This window comes from Daphnia carinata, chromosome 7 (genome assembly GCF_022539665.2).
Source record: "Daphnia carinata strain CSIRO-1 chromosome 7, CSIRO_AGI_Dcar_HiC_V3, whole genome shotgun sequence".
Classification (NCBI taxonomy): Eukaryota; Metazoa; Arthropoda; class Branchiopoda; order Diplostraca; family Daphniidae; genus Daphnia; species Daphnia carinata.
Genome location: NC_081337.1, coordinates 7,173,648 through 7,194,681, shown reverse-complemented (window position 1 = coordinate 7,194,681; position 21,034 = coordinate 7,173,648). Strand labels below are relative to the sequence as shown.

The window sequence follows — 21,034 nt, the reverse complement described above, 5'->3', positions numbered from 1 at the left end:
TGCACGCATACGTGTAGAAAATACCCGACCGACTCACGAACGCGGTCGCATACACTGGAGCAGACCCACTCCCACATTCAGACACACACACACACACAAATACACAGTGCACACATTGGCGCGGGCACAACAGAAGCAACAGCAGACTTGTGTCCTGCCACCGTTCAGTCTGGAAGCATGTGAATTTCTGTGTTCAGTTTGACTGTCAGAAAGTTGCGGTCAAGTCAAGTGATTGTAATTTCTATTTTCAAATTACCTACTAGCGACGTTGCATCGTGACTACGACAAGGTGAGGCCGCTTCACGGTTTCATTGTTTTCTGGGAGGGAGAGCCTTTGTTAGCGATAATTCTTGTTGGTAAATCACCGTTTTGATTCACCTCGCCGGCCTGTGAAATCGAAAATAATTGCCAACGTTAGTACGTGTGTCTGTGTGTCTGTGTGTGTTCTTTCCTTTGTTTTTTTTTCAGATAGCGTATCTGATCAGATAACTCTAGAATCAGTTGTTCGTTGCAACGCACTTTTGATCGGGCGTTACAAAGTTTCACTGCAGGAAGGGTTCGTGTTGCGGCTAAAACTCGTTTTATTCGAAATGGGAACCGCAAAAAGGGAGGATCGCCTCTAATGTTATCCACACATACGAAGGGAAATGATTATCGAGATTTTTTTTTGTTTGTTTGTTTATTTGTTTGGTGTGCCCGCGTACCGGAAACCTCCACACAAGGGTATTTCCTTTTATTTGTTGAGTAATCAAAGGATAGACTGTAATGATTATTACTCTATATCAGAATGACAGAAACCGCGATTTCAACATAAGACCCGCTTCTGGAATTTATTCATGTGTTTACTTCTTTGATTGACCATGGCATTATTTATTTATTAGTTTTTCATGTTTGTTTTTTCCTAAGAGTGCTGTCTACAGTCGTCGAGAAATCGAGAACCATGTCAGCCGAAGGCGGAAGGAGCAGCAGCACTAGGCATGCAGTTCATGAATTGACACGGCAGTTCGGTCGGGAACCGACAAATTCTCCCGTTAGCGGCCCGTTGGCCAATCTTATCCATCAGAAATCACTGCCTAAAATCCTATCTCACATTGCCAAGACGCCGCCAGTGACAGCGCCGCCGGACGTGGAGAACGTCAACCATTCCTTCATCCCAACAGGCAACGGTGGAGTTGTGAAACCGTATCCGGCAGATCCGGATGACACTAAAACACAGGAAGTCATGGTAGATCAAACATCTGCATCCGAGTCGGAGTCGGATGAATCCCCACCAAATCCAGTTACGAGCATCGCTCAGATTCGGCCAACGCTCCGTCAATCGGTTCAACCGTCCAAAATAGAATCATCGGAATACGTCATTGGATTGGATCAAATACAAGAACAAGTACGACGACTAGCCCTCCGACGAGGATTCACGCTAAACATCATGGTCGTGGGTAAGTCACGATACCGTCATCATCAATCTCGTTTTTCCCTCGAATGGGTACGCCTGGATTTGACCTCCTTTTTGCCTCCTTCAAAGGGCGCAGCGGCCTGGGCAAGTCGACGCTCATCAACACCTTGTTCCGTTCCTCTGTACTTCCTCGTACATGCACCGCCTCGGGATCTGAACCTGCCAAAACAACAGAAATACGTACAACGCAAACAGGTTTGTGGCTTCAAACAATTCGTCGCGTCATTTTAACTCACCGTTTAATATTAATCTCCATGTTTTTTCATTTCAGCCATCCACGAAAATGGGGTTCGACTTGATCTGACCGTGACGGACACACCCGGCTTTGGTGATCGCATCGACAACACGAATTGGTACAATGAAATTCCTTTTTTTTTCGAAAAGTAAGACAAAAGAAGGAGAAAAATTCTTAGGATTGGTTGACTATCCAGCTGGGAGCCGGCCTTAGAATACATAAACGAACAGTATGAAAAATACTTGATCGAGGAGCAGAGTGCCGAGAGAACGCGCTGGATTCACGACACCAGAGTGCATTGTTGCCTATATTTTATACCGCCTACAGGCCATGGGTAACGGTTTTCTCGTTGCACGTGACTTGATGGATTGCAGCCGTTTTTATTTTTCTTAACCCAACACGCAGATTGCGCCCGTTGGATCTTGAAGTGCTTCAACGGCTACATAACGTGGTCAACATTATTCCAGTCATTGCCAAAGCAGATACTCTGACCCTTGAGGTAACACTTGAAACTCTTTTTATTTTCTTAGCTCTCTCATTTTATTATTTTTTTTTTCTTTAAATAACAAAAGGAAAGGCAAGAATTTAAAAAGAACATACAACTCGACTTGGCTCAACACCGGATTGACGTGTATCCCTTTGCAAAATACGATCACCCAGATGATTTTGCTGTCAACGAATCGTATAGAGTATATAAATCGTTTCTTTAAGAAATTACTTTTGTTATGCTGATCTATTGTGTTGTTGTTTTTTTAGAAAATGGTTCCTTTTGCGGTTGTTGGTAGTGAACAAGTCCATAACGTAATGGGTCAAATGGTGCTAGGACGACAAAACGGCTGGGGCCTCGTTCAGGTAGAGGACCCAGGCCATTGTGAGTTTCACCACTTGAGAAATCTTCTGATCAGGTAAATTAAGTTACTATGCCTTTTTTTAGAACTTTTTTTTTACTGTCGTTTAATGCTTTGCAAATTTCAGAAATCGCATGCAAGATTTGATTGAATTAACTTCCGCCATCCACTACGAGGCTTTCCGTCGACGCCGCTTGATGGAAACAAACGGCACCATGATTGATATGTGTTCTCTCAATGAGAGTCACATTTAATGCACCCAATTTTAACAAACAAATAATAATTTCTACTTCTTTTTTCCCTAGTGTGTTTGAGATGGATGAGAGTTTTTGACCAGTATAAAAATAAGACGCTGCGAATCATATGTTTCTAGAGTTATGCAAACAAGAACCATGTTCGTGAATTGACCAGGGAAAAATACTTTCTTCTCGGATGACGCAAGACGGGTCGTCAGAACGAAAGGCACCGTTTCCGGTCGAACGGCCGACCGGAGCCGAGGTTTAGCGTGCTTCGTGCCTTAGCAAACAAAACGCTGGGTATCAGGCTATCCGCCCTTCAACGTCTTTTCATAATAGAAAGTGAAGCTAATCTTCTTCTTTAACTCTTTTCATCTATTCAAAGCATCCGCCCTGCGCTCCGAAGCACGAATGCTTTTTTTTTTAAGTCTATGGGAATTAAGAAAGAAAATCATGCAACCTTTCAATGTCCTTTCGATAACACGTGATCGTTTCTTTGGAACGCAGCAAGAAATTTGTTTGAGTTACTTAAGAAATTTCTTTTTTATTCCCGGACATTGGGTTTCCCGATGTCACCTTGTTTCCTCTTTCCCCGCCCCACTAGGTAGACTTACACTTTCGTTTCGAGTCAACAGAGAAGGCCTCTCAACAGAACAGGAGGAAGAACGTTCGGTTGTGTACCAGAGAGAAAGTACAAAGATATGGGGAGGCATTGGTCATCCATCATATATAAGGCTAAAAGAAGTCGACTGTCACGCACAGTCCTCCAGACGTCCATCACCGAATATGTCTCCGTAAGTCTCTTGACATTTTTAAAGTCAAATTTTTATTAACGAAATCTTCTTACAGATACAGTCCGTTTATTCTTGCCTTGATTGCGTTATCCTGCCATGCCGATCAAGTCAAACCGAATGGTGAGACGATCGCCAGGAGATCTGCTACAACTACCAGACCAATACGGGTGGATAAAATCAGAGACGTTGAAGCTATAGATCCTGGCCTCCTTTCGCCACCGAGCACGAAAAACGTTACCCTAACACGTTCAGTAACAAACACACTGGGAAAACAGTTTAGCACACCGCTAGGTCAGGGTGGTTCGTTCGGGAACTCCTTTGGCAGCAATTCCTTTGGAGGAGCCGGGAACAATTTGAATCCGGACAATGGGTTCCAGTTCACTCCTGGAGTAGGACAAGCAGATAAATCTTTCTATCCTGGAGGACAAGGTGCAGGCTTTGGACAACCAGGGCAAGTTGGAATCTTCGGGCAACCGGGTCAAGTTGGGGCGTTTGGCCAACCGGGTCCAGTTGGAGGATTTCCAAACAACGGCGGAGTATTCCCTAGTGGAGGTGTTGTGCCTGGATCCACACAACTTCCTCCAGGTTCAGTGGCAGCAGATTCCGTGGCATTCAGTGCTGCTCGAGCGTCAGATTTTACTCGTGTCGGAATAACCCAAGTTCGATTTGATTTTACGTTGACCGACGTTGGGTACGGTTGGTATCCAGATCGCAGCGAGTTTGTTTGCTACTATCCAGGACTTTATTTTTTTACTTTCCATGGGCTTTCGTCGCAAACAAGACAATTCAAGTTAGTCAAAATGGAGCGATTTTACCTAAATTTTGAATTGAAAAGAATTATAAACAATCTAAACAACTTTGTTTTACAGGCTGTCTTTGGTAAAGAACAATCAAGAGGTGATTTCGGCATGGGGAGATACCAACGGATACCAAAGTGGTTCCAATACGGCTATTTTAGCACTCAACCAGGGCGACAGAGTCTATCTCGTATTGCAGGAAGGTTAGTGTAATAGTATTTATATACAATATTCAAACGCTTTTTTTGTAAGAGTTTCTTTTCTAAAGTTACTCGATATGTTCTTTTCTTCAGGGAATTTGCACGAAACCAACAATGGTGGAAGGGGATACACGACATTTTCGGGTTTCAGAATTCGTTAGCCACACATGTAGCGCTGGCGTTTTAATGTCATAAAGCTGTGCTTTTCTAATTTGTATCTTCTATGTATCGGTCAATACAAACTCACGTTACGAAGGAACCCACGGCAAACCCAGTTTCATATTATCCAGATAAATTTCTATTCGAAATTTCCCGATGCCCCTGATCTCCTGTGGAAAAGTCCACGAATTTGACACCACCAATTTGAGGAAAAAGGGTATAGCGAAAAACGAAAAAGTAAGAAAAGTCGGGCTTATTTAATGGGGCTTAAAAATTTTTACTGTAAAAACTGACACTCATCGGAATTGGTTGAATATCACAGGATATACTTAAAATTGAATGCTGATTCCGATAAAATTGTTATTTTTTTCATTAAGAAAACCATTCTGGGCATACACCGAATATTTCTGCTGTATCGCGCTAGCGCTATAGCGTACTGGCGCGCTAGCATTGTGTCCAATATTCGGTGTATTTGAAAAACGATTGACTTAAAGAAAAATTAGCAATGTTCCCCGAATCAGCATTTAATTTTGAGTATATCTTGTGATATTCAACCAATTCCGATAAGTGTCAGTTTTTACAGAAATAAATTTTAAGCCCGATAAAATAACCCCCACTTTTTTTATTTTTCCGTTTTTTACGTTTATTTAAAAAACTATTGAGCTTACCGAAAAATAAACTTGATTTCCGTGATCAGCATTCAATTCTGAATCGAAATCATGTATTTCAAGCTAAATTTGAAATTTGGCCAAAAATGAAAAAGTGGGAAGGCTATAGCCTTCCCACTTTTGTCAAAATCGGCAAAAAACGACATCTCTTGAAATTGAACAAAAATCACACGGTATCATCAGAATTGAACGCTGATCTTGATTAAGTGATTTGTTTTCTCGTCGAACGAGCCGTTTTTGAAATAAACGGAAACAATGGGCTATAAGCACAGCAACTTTATTTTATGTTTTTTTGAATAAATGTAAAACTAATGAAAAATTAAGTAACTTAATTTTCACAATTGCCATTCTATTCCCGATCGAAACGATGCATCTTAAGACAAATTTTAAATTTTGCCGTAACTGAAAATAAGCCCGACAAAAAAAATAAACCCGACTTTTCCATCAATTACGTATTTTTCAAAAATCTTTAACATAGCAATGAGTATACACAATTTCGGTTCAGGTTTGAATGGTAATCATGGAAATCAAGTTTATTTTTCAATGGGACTAATAGTTTTTTTAATAAACGATTTGCGCCAGCAATAGCGCGATTTTTCATTAGGGAGACGTCGCGTACTGGCACATTAGTTTTTGTGGTATATTTCAAAAACGGTTGACTTAAGGAGACTTAAGGACAGTTTTACCTGAATCAGCATTCAATTTTGAGTATACCCTGGGATATTCAACTAATTCCGATGAGTGTCAGTTTTTGCAGAAAAAAATGTTAAGCCCGACTAGTAAAATAAGCCCGACTTTTCTTATTTTACGTTCTTTACATTTATTTAAAAAACTACAAAGCTCATTGAAAAATAAACACGATTTCTGTGATCAGCATCCAATTCAGAATCGAAATCGTGTATTTTAAGCCAAATTTTAAATTTGGCCAAAAATGAAAAAGTGAGAAGGCTATAGCCTTCCCACTTTTGTAAAAATCGGCCAAAATGGACATCTCTTTGAATTCAACAAAAATCCCACTGTATAATCAAAATTGAATGCTGATTCCGATTCAGTGATTGGTTTTCTCGCTAAACGAACCGTTTTTTTAAATTAACAATTTGTGTTTACGTTTCGTTCAAAAACTGTCATCCATTATTGTCATTAAGACAGTTAACTTTATTCTTACAGTTTTTGAACTAAATGTAAACAAACTTAGATTTTTTTTAAATGGCTGGTTCTGGGAAAAGAAATAACTTGATCGAAATCAGCGTTCATTATTTATTATGCCGTGGGATTTCTGTCGATGGTCACAATTAAAAATTTTGTAAAAAATTGCAAAGTGGGAAGACCCTCTCTAGTGGCGATGATTTGTTTTACCTTCAAATCAGTCGTTAATGAAATTTGACGATTACTTTGCTGCATCACACTAGCACTACAGCGTACTAGCGCGCTAATTGGGCATGTTATTTATGTTTATTGAAAAAATTCACCTTCACGTAAAATAAAGTCAATTTTCGTGTTTTCCATTAAATTTTTTAGTGTAATTCATATAAAGCAAAGTAATTATTTGAAATCCTTAGGATAAAATAACAACAAATTTAAGGAAAAAGAGAACGGAATTTCTTGGACATCCCCTTAATTTTCCCCTGAAAATTTGCCAAAAGTTACATTTGTTGAGTTGGCTGAAAATCACACAATTTACAGAAAGCCAGACACAGATTCGAAGACGACCTAACGAAGGTCAATTGAGAGCCAAGGGTATGTTGCTTGACTACGGATAGGACTCAACAATGCAGGCCATGTGAAACTCTACAGGGGATAAATTCACGCTACATATTTGGAAAAAATTTCGATTGCCTAGGCATTTTAAGCACATCAGGATGGAGTTAGTAATCCAGACCAAACTCACTTCGGTATTCCATCCTCATCAAACTCCTACGTCAGAGAAAAGGGAAAAATCTCTTAAATAATTTGTAGAAGGCGTTGAACGTGTTAGCTAGCTTGGGCATGAGAAAATATCCAAAAACACTTACAACACAGCGTCCGCTGAGACAATATGCCGGTTTCAGCAGATTGCATAAAGTTCCCGAGGGAAACCAACCTGTCTCACCAACAGCTGCAGTAAGCTCACCAGACCGTGGATTACGGCATTGCACGACACATGCATCTTTTAAGCGTTCTGTTACGAAAATAATAATAGAACCTATTACAAGCAAAGAAAATCTGCAAATGAAAACCTGTCAGCTGAATTCCCCGATGAAGGTCCGACCAGTGCTGTTGCCGACAAACTTGATCGGCAAATGATGTAATGGGTTGGTATTCTGGACATTCCTGAGATATACGTATAAATAAGACCAATAGAATTAAGATGAAACAAAAGGAATTGCATCTTAACCTGTTCCGTCGGTATGCAAAGCTGGACGCTGCTACTAGAACCTAAATAACATGTTCCACTCTCACAAATCCGTTGAACTAACCGTAATCCTTTTGACGAAAAAAGACACCCTGATCGACAAGAGCTGATCGTTTTCCACGGACTCCAAACACTTTCCATCCTACTGTTGTTTGAGACGTTTAGATTTAATAGAGAGGTCTCGTCTGCTGTTGCAAATATGGCAGTTTGAGATGGATATGCAGCTATCGGTGCTGGTGGATACATCGACTGAGAAGCAAAATGTTTGGAAGTTTCAGGAAGGATAATACGAGATGGATAATATGTATTTCCACTGTATTTGAAGGCCACTGGTTTGCCTTGTGGAAATGAATAGTCATAAACGATGTTGGATTCTGCCGGTTCCTCAGTCCGACAAACATCTGCATGCAACTGGTGCATCGAGCTATAATCGCACGAAAATTCCTACACAGATCAAATACGTGTAAGCTAAACCGAATGATAACTAGTACGCAGATAAATGTAATACTGACTTGGCATCTCCCGGAGAGGCAAAGAGTAGCCACTTTTATGCGATTTACGTTACGGCCGTACTGCGCGTTTGATCCAGTTTGACACTGTGTACCATCAGGATATATCCATCCTGAAGAAGAAGTCATTCCACCTGATCTCAAATAACACCATACTTGGCACGACCGATACGCTGTGGAAGGGAATCGTCTTGATCAATATTTGTTGTACTGATTAAATAATGAAGAAGCCTTGCCATCCACGCTGAGCTGTTGGATGCCTTTCGGTAAAATAGAAGAATTTTGTTGCGCAGCCTGGTAGCAAACATCGTCGGAATACTGCTGGATTGTTGTACGGGTGACGTTCAAACACAACTAATATAGAAAAACGTTACATAACACATCTTTTAACAAAGAAATACAAACTTCAATACTTGTGATCCATCGCACGTTCGATAGCGGATTGAAACATTATCACACGGTGAACTGCGGGAAAGTGACTTTTAAAAGTGAATTTCTACCCATTTTATTATATAACGTAAACTTACTTGTATTTACAATTTTGAATGTGAGTAGATATAGCCATACTACCACTGCTCAACGAATTCGCGCCATACAGGCAACCGGAAGCACACGGCGTAACAACGGACCACGATGGATGTTCACTATTGGCGTGTGAGGTAGTGTCCGCATCAAAGTTTTGCATTCGGATTCGCGAAGAGCAACGGCTTCTTCGACACCACTAATATTTTAGTTGGTAAATTAGACAAAGTTAGACAGAGATATGGCAGAACTTACCATGCCTTCGCCACAGGCTGTCCCTTCCAAAGCTGGATGAGATCCATATGACACCAAGCTGGTGCCACTTTGACGAGCAAGTCTCGGAGGAACTTTTGTACAACGAAGATCACGGCATATTTCGTTCAAGGGTCTTTGAGTGTTTCGTCGGCTTTCTCGACCATACCTTAACATACCTGTACAATAAGTCATAATTTCAGAACCTGCCTACGAGATAATACATTAACACGCAGAATAAAAACCAACATTGCTGATCAGCTGTAAAACGCTCGCCTGGGAGCGACGCGGACGCGTTATGATCCAATCGTTGAGAGGTCCAGCTTCTATCCCGTAAACACTCTGCTTGCCTAGTGCTACAAAAACAGTCGTTTAATCGATACTCATTAACACGTTACGAAACTTTAAAAACACTACTTGAGGAAAGCATCGAGATAGTGTTTACTGCAGGGTGACCATTGCGTTTTTCCACTGCCTAGTGTAGGTGACATTAAAAAACTGCCTGAGTCGCAGTCATTACCGGCCTCTCGTCCATCGTGTTTCATACCCAGACTTGTCATAATTTTAAAAGTTAACAACTATTTTGATACTTTTCTTTCATCCTGTAATACCTGTGTCCTATTTCATGAGCCACTACATATACGGACTCGAAATGTCTTCCTTCGTTGACTGTGCAACTGCTCGTCGCTGTGCACATTCCTCCGATTGGAGCCAAACCTTGCAAAAATAAAATTTGCTCATTACTTTAGCTCTTCCCATTTTTGTCGCAGCTTTGGTTTTGCTTTTGCAACACAATCAATGCAATCCGAGCCACTTAAAGACATTTGTAATTACCAACAACCTGGTGGGTCGTGAATCCATCGCGACCGATTGCAAAGAGATCTAGGCCGGTTAGCAATAATGCATGGTCCCAATGATCAGGATCGTGGTCATCACCTGGATTTTCACGGCTTTGCCAATGACTGTAGGACGATAAAAAGCGAGTTAGAACAATACCGAAATAAAAAACAAAAAAGTAAACAAACACAGACCAAAATCGATTAAGATATCGATCAATGTCATGGATTCCTTGTTTCCCATGAATCGCTGTGGTGGATCCGGATGGAGAAGCCAAAATTGGTAGAAGGTCTAGTGGCTGACGAGTCCACATCTCTAATCGCTGCACCTGGAAATCGATCTGATGGCCCAACGAGTCATCCTGATAAAGTAATTGCACCTGAAAGTGTACAAAAAATAACACCATGGTGAATGGCCTCTCTAAATTGAGCTTACGCGATTGCGTGCCGTCGGACGGCACAAGGACGCCGGATGATAGCAATAAAACTTTAGAAATTACCGCATTAATCATGGCCAGCACGAAATGTGTCATTTCTTGTTCAGTTTCGTCCGGAAAATTTTCGCGAGCCATGTGATTATATAGATAGGCGTCCACGAAAACAGCCGTTTCAATGGTAACACCTGATTCCTTTCGAAAACTGGCATTTCGTTCAACACGTTTTTTGTTCTTCCACATATGAGGTCGGCTTTCAGAATTCCGTGACATTCGTCGGATCAAGTGACTGTGACTTTCAGTGTCCAACGACCTTCTGAGAAGCCGCAACGGCTCTACGCTCAAAAACTCAGTGGGAGATAAAAGAACAATTCCTCTCTATTGAAAAAATGGTGAACGTCAACGTCTAGGAAAAAAAACGGTTATTATTCAGTTGATAAAAGAAGTTTTTCTCACCATACTCCGACAGAGATCGAAGGCTGCGTGTTGTCCACGGTAAAAGCATTTGGCGACCGAATGTATTGGGATGGTCTGCGTTGTGTTCCTGTCACGGCGTATGACGGTGAAATAGGGAGATATCAGGCTACCTGTCGTAACAGGTTGTAGGGTCAGATCGTAAGACTGATTAAAAGCCTGGAATTGCAGCTGAGGTTGTCGAGGAGATTGAAGAAACTGTGCTCCTAACTCAGGCGTCGTCGCGCGCACGATCACCACTTCCTCTCCCGACACTGTCATAAAAACGTAAACAAAAGAAAAAGTCTTCGTTACTAACATTCGCCATGAATGGGAAAGTTGAGTTCTCAATGGAATTTCAGCGTACCTCGAAAATCCGAAAATAGGCTGAAGTAATCGCCTGCTCCAGAAGAAATCTAATAAGAAAAAAATTGTAAGTACTTTTTCATTTATAAAAAGCAGGATTAGACGAAGGAACCTACCTCCACAATGGCAAAAAGGACCAATCCTGCGCGTACGAGTGAAGTGGACATGGCGACAACGACGAGCGTAGATAGAAACGATGGCAGCAAAGGTAAATAAGTTACTGAAGAAACATCGCGCACACGCTACAACCAGACGATAGGTAAAGAAACTCTGAAGACTCGAGAAGGCAGCCGGGCGTGGCCTTGATTCTCTCTATCTTTGTCTACATAGGGTTTGAATCGCGTTCACCGCTTGGTTGCACGGTCTGTTTTTTGGGTCGTAATGAATCTTTGACGTGCTCCCTCGCGCGGCTACACTTTGAAGAGGAAAAGACACTGAATTAAATTCAGGACGAATGGTCTTTGTCTTATTTCTGTGTCGTAATAAAACTCAAATGGCCTCGAACACCCAGCAGTTATTGCTGAATCCATTCACAAGACACTTTGCACAACTCGAAACGCAAATCCGCTTGGAGAGTAGCAAGTATTCTGGGGAGAAATCAACCGAAAACAGGATATCTCATTCTTAACACTCGTGCTATCGGTCGGGTTTGATAGTACTGAACATGTAGCTGTGTCACGCAACAAGTAAAGGTAAACAAACTACACTCGAGTTCATAGAACTCACAGAATCAATCAAAAAGACGCACCTGCTGAAATTATTGGTTTCCATAAATCGTGAAAAAGGACTACTCCCTGTAATTTAGAAAACTTCACTTCCTTTTGAATAATGGTCTCAGCGGAACAGGACTGTAGACGGCAAGCAGAGCTTGAAGAAGTAACGGTGCACCGTAACTCTTCACCGCTTACAGTATGAGTGTACAGTAAGTTCTCTCTGGGATAAGGGCTCCGTCAAATATTCTGCAAGGACTAATGCGTTATTTTGATAGGAGAGACACAATTATGATTGAACAATACAATAAATGACGTTATAGCATTGCATTTACCGATGCCAATTACCGAAATGACAAAAAAAAATACACATACACATTTGTTCCATTCGAGAGAGAAAATAAAAAAAAATTTTTTTAAACGGGAAAGACTCCGGATGTCCGGCATGTATCTATTACTCATGACGCAATGTGGCCTCACGCGAAACCCAATCTCCCGATCAACATCGTTTAATCATTTTTAATGAGGGATTTTTAAAAAGAGTCGTATAGCACTAACTGAACCTGCCTAAGTCCTACGCCCTACGCTGTGGCGTTCTATCTAACTAGGTCACGTGCCGAGAGCATACGCCGTTGGCAAACGGTTGAGTTAGTTTACACTACAAAATGCAATCTGTCAAAAGTGAAACAATGCCATTTGCAATTGCGTTCCCCGATGTTACGCTTTGTCTGAAAAAGGGCGGGCAGGTGTAATTTAAGAAAAGGGAAAAAAAAATAAAAGTTGAGTAGAATGCGACACGAAATGTTCATCAATTGCACCCTGCTTGGCCGGAAGCGAAACTGCTGTTTTTTGCTATCCTCCCACGGGAGTCTAATCTTGAACCATTCGTTCCCCTGACGTGACTAAAGTTACATTGAATGGGTGCGAGAAAGCCGTGGCGAAAACAGGGGCCTATGAGACCAGCCTGGTGAAAGTGTCAATTGTATTTACCTTGAACAGTTGTCAACATTCTCTTTTATTATCTAACACTAGGCAAAATGAATTCCTTCTTTGTTGAACGCGTGAAGTAATCTGTAACGTTAAGGCAAAAAACGAAGATAAAACAAAAAAGCTGACAACTTATGTTGAGATTTATAATAATTTCATACGTAATGAAGTCATCCATATCCATAGTCCTTGCACGCTTTTGGTCAAATTTACTTTCGACGAGAATCGACTGAGCTTTGTCCTTGAGGCTAAAATTTTCCGGAATCGCCTTTTGATGTATGAAAAAATGGCATGTCAGGGATAACTATCTTTATAACAAAAAACGTAATCTTACAATATTGTGCAAAGATGCGTGTGTCCGATAATTTTTCTCGAGGACTGTGACCACGGAAGCGTGCTTAAAAAGAGCACTCATGGTTTGGTTCTTCCTTAAGAAACCAATTCTAACTAGACCATCCCACTCGCGAAAATTTATGGGAGGCGCGGGGTTCTTTGGTTCTATTCTTACGACGCTCGATTCAACCTTCGGTGGTGGTCGAAAATTATTCTTACCAACCTGTTGAAATGTTAAAAGGTGTAGTCATTTTGCTTTGTTAATAGGACAATTGATTTACCTTAAGAACATGATCAACTTTGGCAAGTAATTGAGTATTTACAGACAACCTGCAATACAGTTTGTCACCTGGTTTTGCAATCAAGCGTTCAGCAAACTCTCTCTGAAACATGAGCAACGCACAGCGAAACATTGGTCTGTGCAACAACAATTTGAAAACAAATGGGGAAGAAATTTGGTAGGGTAAATTGGCAACACAGACATCAAAGAAGGGTAACTCTGTTTTCAGGACATCTCCAACCATAATATGAAGCTTAGGTTGTAGGGAGGTGCCTAGAACACGCTTTTGTAATTCAGCAACCATCCGAGGATCAACTTCACAAGCCACAACCTATGATGGAAAACAACTGCTATATTATAACTGTTATTGAAGCTTCCACAGTAGAGAATGATCTTTACCCGTTTTGATCTCTCCAAAAGTTTGACTGTCATGTTACCAGTTCCAGGACCAATTTCCAGAACTGTATCAGTAGACCGTAGTGCAGCTTTTTCAACCATGCTTTCTACGATTTTAGGATTTTTTAGAATGTGTTGACCAAGATTGGTGTTGAAACGGAGGCCTTGAACTGTGGAGGAGAAACATGTCATTAGATAAATATAATTCGCGTTCTAATAAGAAGAGATACAACCTTCTTTGCACGAAACTTCTCCTTTGCCATTACGAGACGATTTTTCTGTTTTTACTTTAGGCATGGTGGTTCAGGTTGGCTGATGCTTGAAATTAGTCGATGTTAGTTTTGGTGACTCATTGATTTAGAACTTCAACACGTGTTGTTCACTAACACATTCAGCGTCCCAGCCTATTGGGGAAGTACTACAACTCTGAGGGAGTTTTCATAATGAACACCAGATGTCATTAGAAGTTTACAAAAAGGAGGGATTTGCGAATCCCTTGACAGGTAGATGGAAAAATACCTTTAATGAATGTCCTGTCTGAATATTATTTGTGTTTATTTGTAGTTACTACTTATTATTCGCTTGCTTACTAAGCGCACCACTGTACGTCCTACAGGTGTAGACACGCAACAAAAACTTACGGGTATCGAAGAGGGTCACATAGCTCGATGATTAGCTGCCAGCATCCATGAACCTAGTGGCCATGGGGAGGCTTACGAACAACCTACAAGGTACGATTACCTCTTCTCTACCCTTCAATTTGTGAATCGATCTTCAACGTGTAGTGAACGGTACTACAGATCGATGTGAAACGTCTGTAAACGTGTAAGTGTATGTGTGTGTGTGTGTTTTTTTTGTGTGGTGCCATTTAGCCCCTTTATAGTAGGCATGGCTCTTCTTTTTTCTTTCTTGAATTTTTGTAGATGTTCGAAGCGATGAAGAATCTTGCGTAATCCGATGAGATGAATCTTACGAATCCGTTGAGATGAATCTTGAATCTTGAACGACGAAGTGGGTGGGAGTGGAGGGTGGTGGGAGGACGGCATGGAGGGAGGGAGGGCTTGGAAATTGGCGGTGTCGGGACTTGAACCCGGGGTCGACAGAATACAAAGCGAGGGTGATAACCTCTGTGCCAGGACCGCACATCCCAACCAAATTTTGCTTTGCGTGTCATCCATTCAAATAGGCAGCTTATGTACAGTATATATATATATATATAAGTGAAGTAAGGCGATATGGCATAGTTCGGAGCTGCCATGCTGATTTTACTGGTTCGAATCTTTGTTGATACATTATTTTAAAAAATTTTTGCGCTTGCGCACAAAACAAAACTCCTCATTTTCCCTTGTTTTTTTTTTATAGAATAGAGATCCTTAGTTCACTTAACAACAATGAATTGTGTACAACTTTGAATGTCGGGAGAGCATTTGTCTTCGGAGTTGTGTTGTAGTCTTACCTCACCAATACGTTGGGTTCGATTTGTTATTTATGAACTATTTTAATAAGCAAACAAGCTTTTCTTTTGATAAGGGCCCCACTTGGGTGTATCAACGGCGAAATATAAAAGTTTTTAGTACTTTTTCCATTGTTTTTATGAAGATATTTATAAAACCCATGCCGCCACAAGACCGGCTCATTACACAGTATACACAGCTGTTTCTTTCACAACGGGTAAGCGTTATTCGAGACCTATACTGGCAGCGTTAACACCGTCGGCCGCCTCTCGAAATTTCTTCTTTCAAAAGTTTGATAGTCAAAGCAACCATTTCTTGTTTTTGTTACTTTTTTTATTGCTCTTTGTTCTTTACCTGTTTTTCTATTTCCTGTGTGAACGGCTGGGAATTTGCATGTATTTTTGGTCGCTTGACTGATGGTTTTTAAACCATGGCAGTGTGAATAATTTATACGTTGGCGTCGCCAGACCCCTGGCTTGTGTTGGTGGTAGCAATTTATTTTTAGAAGGTCGAGGGGGTAGCAAAGACATCCTGGTTGCTTGATCTGTATGCCTGCGTCTCAACTTTGTTTTGTTGGTGCCCCTTTCAGAATCTCATTCGTGAGCGGTCTTTGCATTCAATGGAAGTCCTACCTTAGACGTGCGTCTGTTTTATTCCTCCAAAACCAGTGTACTCATTCACGAAGTCCCTGTTTCCCCCACATCTAGGGTTCTTCAATCAGACAATAAGCGGCTTCTGATGAGCCAAAATGTTTAAACATTTCATTTCAATCGTGTTAGCTATAACATGGATTTCAGTGGTACGCGTCGATGCTCTTCCAGACGTCATTTATGTGGGTGAGTCCGTATTAAAGATTCATTACGTTTAGCAATTAGTTTTTTAACCTTAACTTTTTCAAGGTGGATTATTTGACACGACTTCGGATTCAGCTGTGGAAATGGCTTTTCGCTATTCGATGCAAATAGTAAACGCTAACAGACAGATTTTGACTCGTTCACAGTTATCCCGCGTTCCTCCCGGGCCTGGCAATGTCGATTTTCTGCCTCCAAACGATTCGTTCATTGCCTCAAAGAAAGGTAAAACAGATGCTATCAATAACAGACATTGGAATTATGATAACAGACATAACACACAATAAAATTTGGCAGTTTGCCAAATGATTCGCTACGGAGTGGCTGCAATTATTGGTCCCCAGTCTGAAATGTCAGCTGATCACGTTCAGTCCATGTGTCAAACGATGAAAATTCCGCACATTCAAACACACTGGGACCCTAAACGCACCACTACCATGGACCTCCTTAAAAATGAAGATCAGGGTTACAGTGGAAGGAAAAGCAATAGCCCACTGTCTGTGAATCTCTATCCTCATCCAGCGGCTGTCAGTCGGGTTCGCTTTTCCTTATTCAATCAAAAATCCAAACTAGAAAACCAACGGTCTAACGGTTCTTGTGTTATGGATAAATGACAGGCCTATGCGGATGTAATTAAGGGTTGGAGATGGAAGTCTTTCACCGTTCTCTACGAAGACGAAGATGGACTGATTCGGCTCCAGGAACTTTTGCAATTATCTAAAGATCCAGATTACAAAATTACTGTCCGGCAGTTACCCGATTCTGATGATTATCGGTAAGTAGATTTATATTTGCAAATATTGAGTTTGCACTAATAGCGCGTCTTGCGAAAGAAATTCCCATAACCTGAAAACAAACTTATTTCCGTATCTTGATTCAAAGCCCTTTGCTGAAGGAAATGAAGAAAATGGGAGAACGAAATATCGTTCTGGACTGCTCGCAACTCGGACGTGTGTCTGAGGTACTGCAACAAGCTCAGCAAGTTAGCATGACTACTTTGGCCCAGTCTTATTTCATCACATCTCTGGTACGGATAAAGCATTATTAACTATCGTAACATTCATTTTCTCAGCAACACTTCCAAAATTAATAATACCATTAATGCGAACATAAACTCTGTGTTTATCAAAGGACATGCATATTTTGGATTACGAAGAATACAAGCAAGGTGGTGCTAATATAACCGGACTCCGAATGATTAACCCCTACCGAAGAGAGACGATTGATATAGTCAACAAATGGAATATTTGGGAAATGAGTGCCGGAAAAAACCTGAATGTAACAGAGAAAACACTGACGGTAAACTTTGCCACAAGCAAATGCATGCTGGCGTTGTGTGTCTAGACATGTTTCATCTGGTTTCATCAAGTGATTCAATCAGCTAGAAGCGGCGTTAGTGCACGACGCTGTCCAGCTGCTTGCTAAAGCGTTGCACGATATGGGCACAAACCCGGATGTAATGCCCAGATCGTTTAGCTGTGATGGAGTCGATTCCTGGTCTCAAGGAAACATGCTTGTTAATTTCATAAAAACGGTACCTAGTAGCACAAATAGAAGTGTGATCTCTCGACACAAGCTTAACATTGTTCTCTTTCGATTTCAACAGACAGAAATTGAGGGACTTTCTGGAACGATAAAATTCGACTCGGAAGGATCGCGCTCAAATTTCAATTTGAGTATCGTAGGTAATCAAATGACAACGAACAAGTGCACAGCGTTCATGTGGCAATATCTTGGGCAATTGACCAATAATCTTCTCGTTACTTTACGTTATTTAGAGCTTCAGTCAGAGGGTTTGACGGTGGTAGGAGCTTGGAATTCGATTGAAGGACCAGATTTCTACCGATTACGATCCGACGGACAAAATTTAATTCAAGAAAGTCTCTTCAACAAAACGCTGGTCGTGTCCACTATTTTGGTGAGCATCTTGTATTGCGGTTGCTTTCAGATTGTGTCGCTTAACTCGTTGATTTGGCAGAGCAATCCCTACTTTATGATGAAAGATTCTGACCAAATCTTGAAGGGAAATGACCAATATGAAGGTTTCGTTTTCGACATCATCGACGAGATTAGCGAAATGCTGGGCTTCCATTACAAGTTCAAGTTGGTTGATGATTCCAATTGGGGGACCCTCAACAAAAGGACGGGTGAATGGAACGGAATGATACGAGAACTTCTAGACGGGGTACACGTCATTTCATTTGGATCAATTACGTAATACTTATTGAACGATTGGGTTGATTACAGAAAGCTGATCTGGCAATTGCTGATCTCAGTATTAACTACGACAGAGAATGTAAGGAATCTAAATCAAACAATTCAATGCGGAATTGCGCATTTGAAGACATTTTTTCTTTTTCACGTAGCTGCTGTTGATTTTACGATGCCATTTCTAAACACAGGTAGGCATGCAGTTCCGCATTGCTGCATAAATAATATAATTCTTCGAAACTGTTTCAATATACGCTGCTCATAATTTAGGAGGTTCACCGTAAATACCTCAGTGAATACTTAATTTTTTTTTCTAATGATAGGAATTAGTATCTTGTACAAGAAGCCCCAGAAAAAGCCCCCCAATTTGTTTTCTTTCCTCTCTCCACTATCGGTAGAAGTTTGGATTTACATGTGTACGGCTTACCTAGCCGTTTCGCTGGCCCTTTACGCCATGTCCAGGTACGCGAGCATTTTAATTCATTTGGTAGACACACAAACAGTCTAAGATTTCCAGGAGTCATTTCACGAAAATATTTACCGACATATATGGGACTAATTAATGTAACCCTTTCGCAGAATTACTCCGTATGAGTGGAACAATCCACACCCATGCCGGCAACAGCCAGATATGTTGGAGAATAACTTTACTATTCTGAACGCCATGTGGTTTACCATCGGTTCTTTGATGCAGCAGGGTAGTGACGTCATGCCCAAGTAACACAATTGGCAAAACTTTTATTTAGCAGTTAACAATCTACAGTGCTGATATCTGAATTCATGTAGAGCCACGTCGACTCGTATGGTTGCTGGACTTTGGTGGTTCTTTACTTTGATCATGATTTCTTCATACACCGCTAATTTGGCTGCTTTTCTTACCGTCAACGCTATGGATTCACCCATTTCATCTGCCGAAGATTTAGCAAAACAGACAAAAATTAAATACGGTTCGGTGGGATCCGGCTCTACTCTGGATTTTTTCCGAGTATGTCAAGTTATGCACAGATTTTAAATTCATTTGTGGCTTCTAATTCTGGAAATATTTGGCTTAATTAATGTGTGCTCATTGGTCGCGTTAGTATTCTACTCTTCCAACCCAACAACGGTAAATACTTTTTTTTTTTAATTATTATTGTCTGGAAATGAATTAACTTGAATCTACGTTTGAAAAAAAGGATGTGGACATTTATGGAAACGACTCGTCCCAGTGTATTCGTCAAAAGCAACATGGAAGGAGTCGAAAGAGTACAGCGTTCTAATGGCCAGTATGCCTTTTTAATGGAATCCACTTCAATCGAATTCTTCACAGAGAGGAGATGCGACTTGGTTCAAATTGGTGTCCCGATGGACTCTAAAGGCTACGGCATTGCTATGAGACCCGGTAAGACATGATTTATGGTTAAACAAAAAAGAACAAGACAATAGTTTATTGTCCATTCACAACTATAATATTATTCCATTCTGGTTTTTCGTCAAGGATCTCCATTTCGTGCTGCACTCAGCCAAGCCGTTTTAAAGATGCAGGAAACTAATCGTCTTCTGATTTTGAAAAAAAAGTGGTGGACAGAGATGCGAGGTGGAGGAGCTTGTAAAGTTCGTAAACAACAGCATTTCGCATATTTAAAAAAATCAAAAGACTTTAATCGATTTTTTTTTAATTTAGGACGATGGTACCAAATCAGCTGCCAGCGCAGCAGAACTTGGTTTGGCTAATGTGGGTGGTATCTTCGTTGTGCTCATTCTCGGCTCATCGGTAGCGCTCTTGATCGCCATGGGTGAATTTGTTTGGAAATCACGCAAATTGGCACTCGATGAAGTAGATGGAGGCGATGGTAGCGTCTGGAAAAGTATGATGTCTGAACTAAAAATCACGCTAGATTGCTCTAGTGACACGAAACCGACACGCTCACAGCGTTCGTTAACAAATTCTTAGAACAATTATAGACCGTGTAGTTTTAACAGATGACGAACGATTATTAGTTTTCATTTTTCGTGTGTTGTATCTAAAGCTAATACCAAGATTTTAATGGCTTTTCTCTCTGTAATAAAAGAATAACGAAACATGATTTTTCTTAATGCCGTTCAATGAAACGTGACGAGAGGCTTCTATAAATCTGATTCGATCCCTGTTGTTCAAGAAGAACGTAAGTTGTACTCAAAATCAAATCCCCGTCCACGACGTATTATCTTTCGTTTATTCAGAAAGAAGATTAAAATAGAGTCGATAGTTGCGTCAACGAAACTGAAGAAAGGCAAGTAATGGCTAAAAATGTTAAGCTCTCGGCTACCTGAGAGGTGTGTTCCATTTTGAAATGCAATAAGCTCCTTTTAAATTAGAAACCCGATTTACCCTTGGTTGATTTGCTGCTAGATGTCGCGATAGTTTTAAAAGGCAATGTGTCTCATTGTCACGCGAAAAGAAAATGAAATTTCCATAATGACTAACACGAAAACTTACGTCTTCCAAAGTGTTACCAAATCTATTTACAGCAATACTTTAGAAATAAAAAAATTTCGTTTCGCGACAGTGAATAAAAAGAGAAACTATAGCCAAAGATGTGTCACGTAACCGTTTGAATTCCGCCCGGATTTCGTTCATTATGCAAATTAAAAAAATTAGGTTAGTCTTTTACCATTTTGGGGGGAAAATCCTCGCCA

General features: G+C 40.7%; 5 protein-coding genes across 8 annotated transcripts in view; 3 read left to right on the top strand and 2 right to left on the bottom strand.

Annotated features, from left to right (window-relative positions):
* The window catches only part of LOC130685480 (uncharacterized), a 38,583-nt gene extending 35,687 nt beyond the window's left edge, over positions 1–2,896 (top strand). Inside the window, exons 2-9 of one of the 2 annotated variants that reach the window (XM_059496235.1) lie at positions 921–1,436; positions 1,523–1,648; positions 1,725–1,806; positions 1,885–2,022; positions 2,094–2,187; positions 2,261–2,377; positions 2,445–2,593; positions 2,664–2,896. In XM_059496235.1, coding sequence (XP_059352218.1) covers positions 941–1,436; positions 1,523–1,648; positions 1,725–1,806; positions 1,885–2,022; positions 2,094–2,187; positions 2,261–2,377; positions 2,445–2,593; positions 2,664–2,790 — 1,329 coding nt within the window. In that variant the 5' untranslated portion in view covers positions 921–940 and the 3' untranslated portion in view covers positions 2,791–2,896. Of the gene's footprint in view, positions 1–906; positions 1,437–1,522; positions 1,649–1,724; positions 1,807–1,884; positions 2,023–2,093; positions 2,188–2,260; positions 2,378–2,444; positions 2,594–2,663 lie in introns of both variants that reach the window. The other variant, XM_057508779.2, reaches the window with a different exon arrangement.
* A 140-nt stretch (positions 2,897–3,036) lies between these two features.
* LOC130685493 (complement C1q tumor necrosis factor-related protein 2-like) lies at positions 3,037–4,818 on the top strand. Its single transcript, XM_057508795.2, has 4 exons — positions 3,037–3,566; positions 3,622–4,356; positions 4,436–4,566; positions 4,657–4,818. Exons 1-4 carry the CDS (start codon positions 3,184–3,186, stop codon positions 4,722–4,724), a joined length of 1,317 nt encoding a protein of 438 aa, XP_057364778.1. The 5' UTR covers positions 3,037–3,183; the 3' UTR covers positions 4,725–4,818.
* A 2,126-nt stretch (positions 4,819–6,944) lies between these two features.
* On the bottom strand, positions 6,945–11,497 carry LOC130685310 (A disintegrin and metalloproteinase with thrombospondin motifs adt-1-like). Of its 2 annotated transcripts, none has more exons than XM_057508612.2 (18): positions 11,156–11,204; positions 11,021–11,063; positions 10,792–10,922; positions 10,402–10,713; positions 10,097–10,281; positions 9,900–10,027; positions 9,677–9,782; positions 9,483–9,617; positions 9,315–9,421; positions 9,069–9,244; positions 8,819–9,012; positions 8,705–8,756; positions 8,528–8,645; positions 8,295–8,464; positions 7,765–8,226; positions 7,607–7,700; positions 7,403–7,548; positions 6,945–7,304 (listed from the first exon to the last, which is right to left on the bottom strand). In XM_057508612.2, exons 3-18 carry the CDS (start codon positions 10,792–10,794, stop codon positions 7,275–7,277), a joined length of 2,418 nt encoding a protein of 805 aa, XP_057364595.1. In that variant the 5' UTR covers positions 10,795–10,922; positions 11,021–11,063; positions 11,156–11,204; the 3' UTR covers positions 6,945–7,274. The 2 variants fall into 2 exon arrangements, with proteins under 2 accessions (XP_057364595.1, XP_057364584.1); XM_057508601.2 differs by adding an exon at positions 11,271–11,497 and having other exon boundaries at positions 7,101–7,304; positions 10,792–11,063.
* A 275-nt stretch (positions 11,498–11,772) lies between these two features.
* On the bottom strand, positions 11,773–14,269 carry LOC130685594 (probable dimethyladenosine transferase). Of its 2 annotated transcripts, none has more exons than XM_057508915.2 (7): positions 14,094–14,269; positions 13,864–14,030; positions 13,466–13,795; positions 13,186–13,407; positions 13,013–13,119; positions 12,855–12,935; positions 11,773–12,113 (listed from the first exon to the last, which is right to left on the bottom strand). In XM_057508915.2, the coding sequence occupies exons 1-6, from the start codon at positions 14,155–14,157 to the stop codon at positions 12,893–12,895; spliced, it is 933 nt and encodes a 310-aa protein (XP_057364898.1). In that variant the 5' UTR covers positions 14,158–14,269; the 3' UTR covers positions 11,773–12,113; positions 12,855–12,892. The 2 variants fall into 2 exon arrangements, with proteins under 2 accessions (XP_057364898.1, XP_057364914.1); XM_057508931.2 differs by lacking the exon at positions 11,773–12,113 and adding an exon at positions 12,672–12,766.
* A 1,280-nt stretch (positions 14,270–15,549) lies between these two features.
* LOC130685329 (glutamate receptor ionotropic, kainate 2-like) lies at positions 15,550–20,405 on the top strand. Its single transcript, XM_059496224.1, has 19 exons — positions 15,550–16,150; positions 16,214–16,390; positions 16,463–16,701; positions 16,783–16,940; positions 17,048–17,192; positions 17,297–17,464; positions 17,547–17,699; positions 17,772–17,850; positions 17,944–18,083; positions 18,144–18,350; positions 18,413–18,461; positions 18,532–18,567; positions 18,700–18,838; positions 18,956–19,093; positions 19,163–19,361; positions 19,456–19,481; positions 19,552–19,757; positions 19,854–19,969; positions 20,040–20,405. Exons 1-19 carry the CDS (start codon positions 16,063–16,065, stop codon positions 20,307–20,309), a joined length of 2,733 nt encoding a protein of 910 aa, XP_059352207.1. The 5' UTR covers positions 15,550–16,062; the 3' UTR covers positions 20,310–20,405.
* Positions 20,406–21,034: the final 629 nt, after the last annotated feature.

What these genes read in the sequence shown, in the direction of transcription:
- LOC130685493 (XM_057508795.2), top strand. Translation starts at nt 3,184, where the DNA reads ATGCTTTTTTTTTTAAGTCTATGGGAATTAAGAAAGAAAATCATGCAA. An exon ending in CCATCACCGAATATGTCTCC is followed by an intron (nt 3,567 to 3,621) that starts GTAAGTCTCTTG and finishes ATCTTCTTACAG; the next exon opens with ATACAGTCCGTTTATTCTTG. An exon ending in TCGCAAACAAGACAATTCAA is followed by an intron (nt 4,357 to 4,435) that starts GTTAGTCAAAAT and finishes TTTGTTTTACAG; the next exon opens with GCTGTCTTTGGTAAAGAACA.
- LOC130685310 (XM_057508601.2), bottom strand. Translation starts at nt 11,321, where the DNA reads ATGTCCACTTCACTCGTACGCGCAGGATTGGTCCTTTTTGCCATTGTG. An exon ending in TATCTCGATGCTTTCCTCAA is followed by an intron (nt 9,422 to 9,482) that starts GTAGTGTTTTTA and finishes CTGTTTTTGTAG; the next exon opens with CACTAGGCAAGCAGAGTGTT. An exon ending in CCAACAGCTCAGCGTGGATG is followed by an intron (nt 8,465 to 8,527) that starts GCAAGGCTTCTT and finishes TCCCTTCCACAG; the next exon opens with CGTATCGGTCGTGCCAAGTA.
- LOC130685594 (XM_057508915.2), bottom strand. Translation starts at nt 14,157, where the DNA reads ATGCCTAAAGTAAAAACAGAAAAATCGTCTCGTAATGGCAAAGGAGAA. An exon ending in AAGTTGATCATGTTCTTAAG is followed by an intron (nt 13,408 to 13,465) that starts GTAAATCAATTG and finishes ACATTTCAACAG; the next exon opens with GTTGGTAAGAATAATTTTCG. An exon ending in GATATGGATGACTTCATTAC is followed by an intron (nt 12,936 to 13,012) that starts GTATGAAATTAT and finishes TTAACGTTACAG; the next exon opens with ATTACTTCACGCGTTCAACA.
- LOC130685329 (XM_059496224.1), top strand. Translation starts at nt 16,063, where the DNA reads ATGTTTAAACATTTCATTTCAATCGTGTTAGCTATAACATGGATTTCA. An exon ending in TCCAGACGTCATTTATGTGG is followed by an intron (nt 16,151 to 16,213) that starts GTGAGTCCGTAT and finishes AACTTTTTCAAG; the next exon opens with GTGGATTATTTGACACGACT. An exon ending in TATTAACTACGACAGAGAAT is followed by an intron (nt 18,462 to 18,531) that starts GTAAGGAATCTA and finishes TTTTTCACGTAG; the next exon opens with CTGCTGTTGATTTTACGATG.